This window comes from Carassius gibelio, chromosome B9 (assembly GCF_023724105.1).
Source record: "Carassius gibelio isolate Cgi1373 ecotype wild population from Czech Republic chromosome B9, carGib1.2-hapl.c, whole genome shotgun sequence".
Taxonomy (NCBI): Eukaryota; Metazoa; Chordata; class Actinopteri; order Cypriniformes; family Cyprinidae; genus Carassius; species Carassius gibelio.
This window is the reverse complement of record NC_068404.1, coordinates 12,656,143-12,668,806: the sequence shown is the minus strand read 5'-3', so window position 1 is coordinate 12,668,806 and position 12,664 is coordinate 12,656,143. Positions and strand designations below refer to the sequence as shown.

The 12,664-nt window shown below is 36.2% G+C and overlaps 2 protein-coding genes across 2 annotated transcripts; both read left to right on the top strand.

Moving 5' to 3' along the window:
• The first annotated feature begins 804 nt into the window (after nt 1-804).
• col8a1a (collagen, type VIII, alpha 1a) lies at nt 805-10,176 on the top strand. The gene is made up of 3 exons (XM_052564872.1): nt 805-910; nt 6,895-7,114; nt 7,205-10,176. Exons 2-3 carry the CDS (start codon nt 6,898-6,900, stop codon nt 9,127-9,129), a joined length of 2,142 nt encoding a protein of 713 aa, XP_052420832.1. The 5' UTR covers nt 805-910; nt 6,895-6,897; the 3' UTR covers nt 9,130-10,176.
• Nucleotides 10,177-10,713: 537 nt separating this feature from the next.
• On the top strand, nt 10,714-12,064 carry jagn1a (jagunal homolog 1a). The gene is made up of 3 exons (XM_052566361.1): nt 10,714-10,838; nt 11,269-11,374; nt 11,454-12,064. Exons 2-3 carry the CDS (start codon nt 11,286-11,288, stop codon nt 11,914-11,916), a joined length of 552 nt encoding a protein of 183 aa, XP_052422321.1. The 5' UTR covers nt 10,714-10,838; nt 11,269-11,285; the 3' UTR covers nt 11,917-12,064.
• The last annotated feature ends 600 nt before the right edge of the window (nt 12,065-12,664 follow it).

Below are 12,664 nucleotides of genomic sequence, written 5' to 3'. Positions count from 1 at the left end.
GCAAAATTTATAAGCTGCAGAACTGGTTTAAAAAATTATTATAAAATACAAAAGTTGATCATTTCTTGAGCACTAAATCAGCATATTACAATGATTTCTGAAGAATTATGTGACATAGAAGACTGGAGAAATGGCGGCTGAAAATTCAGCTTTGCCATCACAAGAATGAATTACATTTTAAAATATGATAAAATAGAAAACAGATATCTTAAACCAATAATATTTCACAATATTGTTGTTTTTACTGTATTTTTGATCAAATAAATGCAACCGTGGTGCGCATAAGAGGCTTTCAAAAATAAACTAAAAGACTCCAAAAACTCATAAATCATATCATATCATATCATATCATATCATATTTTCGATACTTGAAAATATTCAATAAGTTTAAATACAACTTCAGATTTATTTTTGTGAATTACTACTGTTGATGCACCAATATTTAACTACACTTATCTCAAGTGGAAATGTTTTTTTCCACATTTCGAGTCACTTTCCAGTTGTAACCCTAACAGTGCAGCCCTACCTCATTTGAGAATGTGGTGACTAATCAGTGAGCAGGAAAGTCTATAGACTTCTTGCACCACAGTACGGGTGAAGCTGCCCATCACTAGACAGCGATTCTGGAAAATCAAACAAATCTCAGTGTCTACCCTGGAAACACTGCACCTTTATACTGTCACATATGTTCATCCATACTGTAGCAATCTCTCTCTATCAGCCTCTCTTCTCCCTCCCCTGCTCTCTGACTCCACCCTGCTGTGGATAAAAGGTCACCGTCTGCAGACTGTTTCTTGTTTAAGTCCAGTTTGCATTGGTCAGTTGGTCAAGGAGTGTTTTTCAGGGTCTTTCTGAGTGTGAGCTTGAGAATCTTTGAGAATATCTCCTCCTACGGCCGTTCAAAGGAAAGGTAAGGAAATACAATTATATATTCATAATTTAATTTGTCTGCAACTGCTTGTCTCAGTGCTTTTTGATGCACACTATAATTTGCAAAACTGTTGCAAAATGATGATAAAGCAGACAAGCAATGACAAATAAGGGAAACTGTTGTTTAATGAGTATATATATATATATATATATATATATATATATATATATATATATATATATATATATATATATATACACACACACAGAAAATTACGTCTTTTGATCATTTTATTTAGCATATTTCTGTATCAGTGTCAGGGAGTTTAGAAGCCTCCCTACTGCACTGATCGTAACAGGCAAAGATATTAAATTGTGTTTCATTTTTTGGGGAAATACACTATTTATCTCTGTGTGACATGACGCTGACGAATTTTACTGCATGAAATGTGATGTATATAATCTTGTAGCTTGCTCAATCATTTATGGGTGGTTATACATGACAGTTTACATCCATATTTTATTTATCAAATGTATTAAAGAAATACTGAGCAGCTTTAGCAAGTTTGGTGGGAAGTTTCTAAGCTAATGTGTGAGCTCCCTCTCCTGGTGGCAGCCATATGGAGTCTTCTTTGCATACATGTGTGATTGTAATAATGTGTACCTGATAGTGGACTCTTAACCCTCAGTTGTAAGAACACAAAGCAGACATCCATTAGATGCACAATAAGATCTGACTTCTGGAGGGCAGCCTTTCATTGTTTCAGAAATAGACTGTGTGATGACAATCTAACAGTTTCAGCGTGTAACAGTAATGCTGTGAGAGATTTCTGGCACCTTTATTAAGTTCTGTTGAAGTTATTAAAAGGTTGATGGCAGATGCATCTGCTAATATTGGGCCAGTAACCATTCATACACACCTGTTACATGTTAGCACTGGAGATTAACACTTGTGAATAATACTAAAAAAAAAAAAAAAAAAAATGCAAATATAACCAATCATTGTCGGAGGGAACCATTAAAGCCAATCAGCTTTCACTATCACTTTAGTGTGTCATCAAACCTATACATGTGAGACAACAGGTAAAGAGAAATGTTCAAATTTATCCAAAATCTCAATCCAAATGAATAAAGCATTGCATAATCAGTGAAACTGAAAGACGGGGATATATTAATTTGCCATGAATTAACCTTCATTTAAATTGAGTAGATTATAGACAAAAAGGGCCTCTCAGTTCAATCCTATTATTAATGTCATAGTATGTGTATAATATGGAGTAGCATGATTTATTCCAATTTATTTGCTATTTTGACAAGTGTTGCATTGGTGATTGGAGAGATCAGAATGTGTTATTAATTATTGTAATACTTCAGAATTTCTATACATAAATAGCATAATTATTTAAATCCTTTTGCAAATCTAATCTAGAAGTGCTAAATTCTTTCTCTTCTACAGACATTCTTCTCTCTCCACACATGCACTTTGAGGCTAGCAGACCCTTGCTGTGTTTCTCACTCTTATTAACGCTCAGCTGTTAAAATGCTTCTAAGTGACCCAACAGATGCTTAGAGAGAAGGACTCTGTTTTACCTCAAAAAGGCCTGTTTGTTTCACAGCTGGGCTGGGAGTTGTGAATCCCATGGCACAACATTGTGCGCCTGGCTGCTGCATCATACAGTAGATAAAATGAGATATTAACTGCTTACATCACAAGACCATATTCTGTAGGTTGACTGGAGAATTATTTTTTTAAGCACTTTTTGATTGGTCTGCAACAACACAAGCAGTACAGTCTCTGTCTCATCTATCTGGATTCCCAGAATTCAGTTGTTCCTGGATCACAGTTCCACATATCAGTTAACTCAGTTTGGAAATTGAATGCTAATCTAACTCCAATATACAATTTTGATACAGTTACAGTGTACTTGTGTTTTATCATTGACATCTTCTTTCCTAGATATGCTAGTTTCTTGTCTCTTCTATAAATCTATAACCCCACACTAATCTTCTCACATATTAAACTATTTGAACTTAAATCAACCTTTCATGTGTGAAGATTTCTGTAAAAATAAAAAAAGATATTAGCCAAGTAGTTCAACAGATAGTTTGGAATATATTGGCTGCATCATGGCCTCTTGAAAGCCTCCCTTGGTTTGCACCAAAAATCACCCCTCTCCTTTCTTCCCATAGAGAGCTAGAATAAAGGTGCCTTGTCATTGATGATTTGTGTGTTTCTTTGTGAACGCAGCGCTCTGTAAAGATGGGAGAAATGGGTGTGAGAGACTGAATGAAATGAAAGACAGAAGGGAAGAATGAGGGACTAGGCGGACAAGAGCAGGGAAGAGTTTCTGTAAACACTGCTGGCCATCTGGGTCTCAGTGAGAGTCTGAAAGTGAGTGTTTAAATAGACTTATTTGCTGAGGTGTTCATTCATTCAGTTACCGAAGCGATGGGATTCCAGAAGAGCATTTCACAAATAGCATGGAGGACTTTCATTTTTACTGGGTTCAGAGGCCACGTTGAAAAGTAAAGGCTAAATTTAGATGCCACAGAGTTGGCGACTCATTTCTTCAGTTGTATAATATCAAATGAAAAAGATTGAAGACTGTGTGATTATGCAAGGTGATGTTAACACTGAAGCTGAAATTATACTATTAATTTATTATACATTACTGTTCAAAAATTCTGATTGGTACAATTTTATTTAATTATTTATTTATTGAACAAAGTTTCTAATCTGCTGCTTTTGTTTTATCAAAAGTACTGTTAAACCTAAAATATTATAACGTTTTAAAATAACTAATTATAATGGTTGTGCTGCTTAATATTTTCAAGAAACAGCATTTTTTAAATCTTGAAAAAGAAATAACATGAATATTGATGAATGTCTTTACAGTAATTTTTCAGCAATTGCTGAATAAAATAAAATAAATCAAATTGACAAGAAATATGATCATTATGTGCCATATTTAACTCATGATATGCCATAAAATAGTTAAGGGAATAACAGAAATTTCTAATATTAAACTTTGTTGATTTAATTTAAATATGGACATTCACACACATACACCAAACATGCATATATTATATATATATATATATATATATATATATATATATATATATAAATATATATATATATATATATATATATATATATATATATATATATATATATATATATATATATATATATATATATATACTGTATATATCCAAAGTATTATTATATGTTGAGGTTTCAGGACATTAGCTTTTACAGTATATGTTCAGACCATCAAGAAATAAATAAATAAGTCTGTTTATTTCTTTCTGACTATGTTTCATATTTTAATTATGACAATATAATCATCACTGGTATGTGTATGTTGCTCTAGTCATTGCAGTAATGCAAATGTTAGCACTTATGTTACTGAGTACCTTTCCTGCTCATCATATTGTACTTGTTCACAGATTTGATTTTGCTTTATTTTTTTTTGAGTGAATGAGACTCTGTGTCCAACCTTTTGAAAAATCGAAATCCAAAAAAAGAAAAAGGTCTGGGAGAGAATGTGAGCGAGTGAAGTAGAGAAAAGAGGCCAGCGGATAAAGTGAAAAGGTCTACATTGGTGTTTACTCAATCTTTTTCATGTTACTTAAAAGTAGCAAACAGAGTTTGAGATTTGGGACTTGCCCATTCAAGTAGATAGGATGGAGATGCCCAAAACTAATCCCTGGATAAATTGCAGATATGGTCGCTGAGTAAACAAACTTTCTTGAAAAGGACTTTGGCTTACATTCTTCTTTTTTTCTTTTTCTTCTCTTCTACATTTAATTTTTTCTCTTGGATATATGAAAACTGTGTTGGTTACATTAGTGTTTGCATTTGAGAATGTGTGATTTGATTATATGCTCTCATAATTGTAGCCAACAAATGTGTGTACTTGTAATTAGAGTAAACTACTTTTAAATACCCGTAATCAGACTACAGTTACTTTTTTATGGATTACATGATTACATTTTATTTACACAATGATAATAAATTGTTCACGATTCATTGATTCTCCTAAATTTCCTTTTTTCTTCTTCTTTTTCAAAATTCATGTTTGCAATGTAGTTTTTTTTTTCTTTCATTGATACATTCATATGCACTTCTAATGTTTTATTAATTAAATATTTAACCTAGCAGTGATATTGCTGTGAATTTCATGTTTTTCAACATTGGTTTTTGTAGTGTAGCTGTTTTCTAAATTTACTTAATTATATGTAATTAATTATAAGTTTTATTCAGTGTTACTATCAAACACTAACAGCAAGGCACATTAGAATTAGTATTAACTGTCCACACATTGCACTTGAAAAAGAAGCAATTGTTGCTCTTGTTGGTGAATTAAATATATTTTGTGGAATATATTTTTTCTTTATAATTTCAAAATAGTACAAGATTAGGCTAATTCAATATATGGGCTATCAATTAAGGGTTAGCACAAATGTAATCTAAATGTAATCCAAAAGTAATCAGATTACGTTACCAAAAATGTGTAATCTAAGAGATTATATTACTGACTACAAATTTTGGCATGTATTCTGTAATCAGTAACTGATTACAATTTATAAGTAATCTACCCAGCTCTGCTTATACCATAATCTGATAAATGTTGTCACAACACTTTATTAATGTGTATTGCAAAAACATTACAATTAATGAATTGGTTAGTGGCACATATACATGTTAATGTTTTTTTAACAAGCTTTTGATGTATAGCGGACATTATTGGTGTTACATGAAGCTAAATCAGATTTAAAAATGATTTATGATAGTCTACAGCTCCTCCTGATTGGTCTTTGACCAGAAACTATATCATTACATCTCAAAGTCTCAAAGAGCAGAAAAACCAGATGACCCATAGCATATCTGTGTGATTCTCAGGAGCCTGAGAAAAAGCCAAAGGTCAGCTCCATCACTTCCGTCATTTTGAGGCAATCTTTGTTTCATTCACATCTTTTTTTATTTTTTTATTTTTTGTAAGAAATGAAGTATCAGTGTGTTAAGTGAAAGCTTATTTTGTCATTTAACTAGAGACAAGCAAAACATTACATGGAAATATAACAATGTAAGCATACATGAACACCCACTGTTTACTGTCTGGGATTTCTGCAGTGTGAAAGGTAAATTACTGAAAGTTCCTTTCATGTTCCTTAGAACTTCAATAGAGATCCTTAGAAGTGAGAAATTCCAATAAACAGGTTGCTTCCTGTCCTTTGACTTGCTTTTACAGTTTAAAAGCAAGGTCATTATTATAGGTGAGTATAGGCTAAATTTAGATAACTGAGAAAGTCATGTCTAATTTCAAATCAAATATTTGAAGAAGGTATGAGATGATTGCATAATTATAGGAGGTGATGTTAACATTGAAATGTAGTATTATTAATTACACAGTCTGAGGTCGGTATATGGGATTTTTGTATGTTTTCTGAAAGAGTTCTCTTTTGTTCTTAGACATTTACACTTAACATTTTTAACTACTGTAAATGGCCTGCATCTGTGGATTTGAAAATGATCATACAATATGTATGATTAAATTTCAAGATAAAACTGTTGTTGATTGTTTTTGTTTTTAGCTAAAATAATATTACAATTATAATGAATAGTTGCATAATCTTCCTTTGTAAAGGAAAAGGTGTATTGTGCTTATATGATCTCTCAGTAGGCACTTTGGTAGTAATTTGGTAGTTTCATATCTTAACATGGTATATAATATTTTTTGCTTGTTATGTTTTTATTACATAACAGACAACAGGGTGTGCTACAGAGATTATAATTAATTGATATTGCTAGCAATATATATTTTACATCACTTATTAGGTCCTTTTACTAACTTGTTAATGGTCATTTAGTTGTTATTTAGTTATGTTTATGTTTAATTTAATTAACAGTTATTTTGGATTATTCAAATGTATTGATGTATCACTTTCTAGGATAATTAATTGTTAACCTAACTAACCATTGAATTAATTATTAATTGTTTTATTTTTTTTCCACAGGCCATGGCCATGGCTTCTTTCATAGTAGCTTTGGTGCATTTGGCTATATTGCCATCAGTTTTTGGTGGTGCATATTATGGGCACAAACCACATCCTCAACAACATCAACTCTTACCACAGATGCCTCACATGGGCATGGGAAAGGATATGTCACATATGCCATATCCACACTACAGAAAAGACCTACCAATGCACCTAAACAAAGGCAAAGATATCAAAGGTATGAAAGCTTGTGTATCTTAGCACTTATGGTCACACTATATATGGTATAAATAGCACTGTAGTACTGACCCTGCTTTCCCTTACAAAGGTGAGACAATTCCCAGAGGTGAGCAGGGTGTTCAAGGAGAGACTGGACCACAAGGGCCCCCTGGTCCACCTGGGCCCCAAGGACCTCCTGGGCCTCAAGGTATTGGAATACAAGGCCCTCTTGGAAAGCCAGGACCTCCTGGTCCTCCAGGATTTCCTGGAGTTGGTAAGCCAGGAATGCCAGGTATGCCTGGGAAGCCAGGAGGTATTGGGCAGCCTGGACAGCAAGGTGAACAGGGACCCAGAGGTGAAGAGGGACAACCAGGCATGACTGGGCCCCCCGGCCATCCTGGACCCCCCGGCCTGCCAGGAATAGGAAAGCCTGGTGGACAAGGATTACCAGGACAGCCAGGGGCAAAGGGAGAGCCAGGACATAAAGGTTTTCCTGGTCTCCCAGGGTTACCTGGGCCTAAAGGAGACAGAGGAATTGGACAACCAGGCCCACAAGGACCAAAAGGGCCGATTGGACCACCTGGCACCCCAGGGCAGGCAGGAATACCGGGGGTCGGTAAGCCTGGCCTTCCTGGTGTAGCAGGTCCACCTGGTATGCCAGGAAAACCCGGAGAGTCTGGGGAGCCAGGTCCAGAGGGTCCACCTGGTGGACAAGGCCTACAAGGACCACATGGAGCCCCTGGTATTGGAGTACCAGGAGAAAAAGGATTACCTGGACAGCCAGGTGCCCCTGGCCACAAAGGATTACAAGGACCACCAGGGTTGCCTGGTAAACCTGGATTACCTGGATTTGGCAAACCTGGATACCCTGGCCCAAAAGGTGACAAAGGGATGGGAGGGCTTCCTGGTCCTCAAGGACCAAAAGGAGACAAAGGATACACTGGTCAACCAGGCATGACAGGTCCCCCTGGTCAAACTGGTCCTCCGGGCCCTCCAGGAACAATGGGGACACCAGGAGGAATTGGTTCCCCAGGTCTAAAAGGAGAGCGAGGGCCAGAAGGAGCCAAGGGAGATCCTGGACCTATGGGGCAACCTGGTCCTACAGGATTTCCTGGTCAACCAGGCCTCCAAGGTGAAGATGGAGAACCTGGGCCAAGAGGGCAACCAGGACCCATAGGTCCCAAAGGAGAAGGAGGAAGCAGAGGTCTGCCTGGTCCCCCAGGTCCATTGGGCTTACCTGGTTTTAAAGGAGAACCCGGTCAGACTGGCCCTGAAGGACCACAGGGTCCTAAAGGTATTCCAGGACTTGCAGGGCCAGGAGGACCAATTGGGCCTCCTGGACCTTCTGGGCCAAAAGGAGAAGCTGGTTCACCTGGTCAAGCTGGTACACCTGGTGAAGGCATTGCTGGAATCCCTGGTCCTGTTGGTCCAGCCGGCCCACCTGGCCCAAATGGATCCCCGGGTCAGCCAGGACTCCCAGGTCCACGGGGGCCTCCTGGACCCCCATGCCCCCCTCCCTCTCCTGACCTGATGGGTGTTCTTCCTGAGATGGGCCCTGCTATAGATGGTATAAAATCTGGTGGGTACATGAAAGGGAAGTATGCTGGTGGGGGTGATATGATGGGTGCCAATGGTCTGGAGATGCCTGCTTTCACAGCCCAATTGACCACACCATTCCCCCCAGTTGGCACACCAATAGTGCTTGACAAAATACTGTATAATGGGCGTCAGAATTACAACCCTCAGACTGGTGTGTTCACCTGTGACCTCCCAGGCATCTACTATTTTGCCTATCATGTGCACTGCAAAGGTGCCAATGTATGGGTTGGGCTCTACAGGAATGGCGAGCCACTTATGTATACATATGATGAGTACAAGAAGGGATACCTGGATCAAGCATCTGGGAGTGCTGTGATTCCATTACAACCAGGAGACACAGTTTATTTACAGTTACCATCTGACCAGGCAGCTGGATTTTATGCAGGACAGTATGTCCACTCCTCCTTCTCTGGCTTTTTGCTGTACCCAATGTAGACCGCAAGAATAAGGGAAATATTTTTAAGGATTAAGAGGGGAAGAAAGAACTGACATCAAAATGTATGACTTTTAAAAAAATGTCAGTATTTTCACTGGGAAGAAAGAAGGCTCATAGAAACAGCTCCTTTAAACACAACCAAACAATATCAATCTACAGACTGTATGAGTATGCAATGCTATATTACACAATACTGTGTCTGTAAAGATACAACCTGCACAAAGACTCTCACAGATTGTAGTAAGAATATTCAATTCCACACCACATTTAAACAGATTTTTGTATTGTATTTATGTATTTGTTTAATTGGTGGTATCCAACATGAGTATACATGCTTTAAAATGTTTAGAAAACTATTTTAATGACATTTGCATGATAACTAAGGTATTCGCTTTAAATGAGATGAGAAAAGCCATTAAGTTTTTTCAAAAATGTCACATATCATGTTTCTCTTTCTTTATCAATGATTTAAAAAATTGTTAAAGGGTTTGCACACTTGTAATATTATAACACAACCTCTATGTGAACTGTAACCAAAGTATGAATTTGTTTGTAGGTGTGTGTGTGCGTGTGCGTGTGCGTGTGTGTGTGTGTGTGTGTGTGTGTGAATGTGTCTACATGAGAATGAAAGAGCATGTGTGTATGTGCTAGACTTTATTTTAGCCAAACTCCCCACCCCCAAAAAAACATTAGTTTTAAACTCTAAATGTTAATTTGTCTGAAAACCATTTCTGTTTCTATAATGAACTTTGATCAAAATGATGAAAGTTCACAATACTTTAAATCTCATGATCATCAATTATATATATCACATTACGTCCTTTGTTTCCACCCTATTCTGAATTCACCTTCTGATTTTTCAACTGTTGGATGAAATTTTACCCATTTTTGACTACTGATTGTATAATAACCTTTGTTTTTTATGTTGGTCACTTTCAATGACAGTGCAAAAAAATATCAGTTTGAGTACATCCCACCCCATTTTATTTTAATTTGATTGTGGCTTTTTCTTTGAATTTTTTAATAAAAATGATTTACATCCATAACTGTTTGTCCTTCATATTCTTGCACTCTGATTTTGTTAAGATTCTAATAAAATCGTATTCATGTATGAAAATAGATACTCTAAACATTTTAGTTCTAGTGATCTCTTGCAGTTCACTTCTGCACCTATTCTATGCTCATTTATTAGTCATTTCAAAATGTGACACAGTTTCTTTTGTGAATAATAGTCCCACTATTCAATACTAGTAATTAGTGTGGTAACTTTGTTTCTTAGTCATTAAAAACAGAGAGAGGGATAAGAAGATTGTAAAATATTCTTTGAACTTTCATTTTATTATACTCACGTTCTATGATAACCTCTTGATAACAGGTCCTAATTAATATTCATTAGCCTATCCTTCACCATAGTATTATGGATTCGTGAGCTGTTACATCCTCTTCTTTCGGGAAATCAGAATGGTCAGGAACCTCTTCAGTATTCATGAGCCAAGCCATCGCATCCGACTCGTTCGGTGTCGGATGTGTTCGGTGATGCTGAGGATGCGCAGCCCGGGATGCTGCGCGGTCACATCACATTGCGCGGAGGGGCGGAGTTGGTGCGCATGAGCAACACATTATTGCCTTCATTGATAAAAATCCTTTGTGTTAACGTTTCAACATCTAATCTCACTGTAGCTTTCGGCGCATTTCATCACTTCATAAGGTAAGTCATTTATTAAAAGTCGTATCGCATGAAATAACTATACTTTGAATTTACAGTGATCCGTCTGTCAGTTCAAACAGTCAAATTATGCTTCATCCGGAAACCGGTCGCTAGATGTGCATGCCTTTATTTCATTATTTTAAATAGACATAAATAGTTATGTTTCCCCTTTTTACGTTTATAAACGTGAAATACATACGCTTTGCTTGGGCTATATGTCGGGTTTAATTTTTAATGTAAGTTTGCGCAGATGTTCAGATATTACAGGACTATGTCATACTGGGACCCTATAGGCTATTAGATGTTGCAGTAGTTATTGTGTAGCTTGATGCGTTACATTATGAATACTTCATTTTAGCATTTTTTAGATATTTCTAAATATGTAATGTATTAGGGTATGTGAATAGCACATATTTACATGCTGTTACAGTCATCTGGGAATCAGCAATGGCATCGCGTACAGGACCAAGAGCTGCAGGTACTGATGGGAGTGATTTTAAACATAGAGAGAAAGTGGCTTCTCACTATCAGATGAGGTAACTAAAACTTATCCAATAACTGCTAATATGTATCCTATATCAGAATATGTATCTGAACTTTGAATATGTCTTTCAGTGCTTCATTGAAATCAGAGATTAAGAAGCTCACCGTAGTGCATTTCTTCATATGGATACTGGTAGCTGCTCAGGTGGCTGTTAGTCATCTGAATCTGGTGTCACATGATCTGGTGGCCATGCCCTATCAGTGGGAGTATCCATATCTTTTGAGTCTCCTGCCCTCGCTTATTGGAGCCCTGGCCATGCCAAAAAACAACATCAGCTATCTGGTGATCCCCATGATCAGTGCTGGTTTGTTCTCAGTGGCACCCTTGATTTTTGGTGCAATGGAAATGTTTCCACTGGCCCAGCAGTTATACCGACATGGAAAAGCTTACCGGTTTATCTTTGGTTTCTCTGCCGTTTCTGTGATGTATCTACTCATGGTGATCGCTATTCAGGTGCACGCATGGCAAATCTACTACAGCAAGAAGCTTTTAGATGCCTGGTTCAACTCAACACAAGAGAAGAAGAAGAAATAAAGATACTATTGAATTCATCCACCCTCTTTTTCTGTCTCAGTTGTTACAATGCATGCATTTATTCACATGTTAAAATTATGTTTATATTTTTAATTGTTTAATTGTTTATTATTATTATTTTAATGTTATTTTAAACCTGAAATTCTGTTTGTTTACAAAATGCTTAGTCCATGTCAAGAATACAGAGCCATTCAATTTGTATTACTTTACAATGAAATCAAAATAAATGAAATATTTTCTTGTAATTTATTTCAAACTAATTATTTAATTTTAAGCTTCAGTTAGGCTAAATAATAGCCTATAATAATCTAGCATGATCTATAAATTTTTCTTTTTTTTCAGCTCATATTATCAATACTTTCATTTATTATTTTATTTTGTAAATTGTTTTGGTTTGGCTATTCACTAGAAATATACTTCTGACACAACATTTTCACACATTATTTTTATAGACCAAGAGGCACTACATCTGGTGAGAGGGGAGAGAAATCTAAAATATTTTCCCTTATGTGAATGGAGGCTTCATTAAACATATAAAGCTTTATGTCTAATTGTTCATATTTCTTTAAAAAACAAACAAACAAAAAAAAACTGTAGATTATTTGTGGTTAATAATGATTCCTCTAGTGGGCTGGATAAAGGAAGAAAATATATATTCTTACCCAAACACATTTTACAAAACAAACACAACAGACAACAGAGAGAGAGAGAGAGAGAGAGAGAGAGAAACTGATTAGACCCCATTATA

Coding starts and splice junctions, on each gene's coding strand:
- col8a1a (XM_052564872.1), top strand. CDS start 6,898: ATGGCCATGGCTTCTTTCATAGTAGCTTTGGTGCATTTGGCTATATTG. Junction 7,115..7,204: donor CAAAGGCAAAGATATCAAAG/GTATGAAAGCTT, acceptor TCCCTTACAAAG/GTGAGACAATTCCCAGAGGT.
- jagn1a (XM_052566361.1), top strand. CDS start 11,286: ATGGCATCGCGTACAGGACCAAGAGCTGCAGGTACTGATGGGAGTGAT. Junction 11,375..11,453: donor GCTTCTCACTATCAGATGAG/GTAACTAAAACT, acceptor TATGTCTTTCAG/TGCTTCATTGAAATCAGAGA.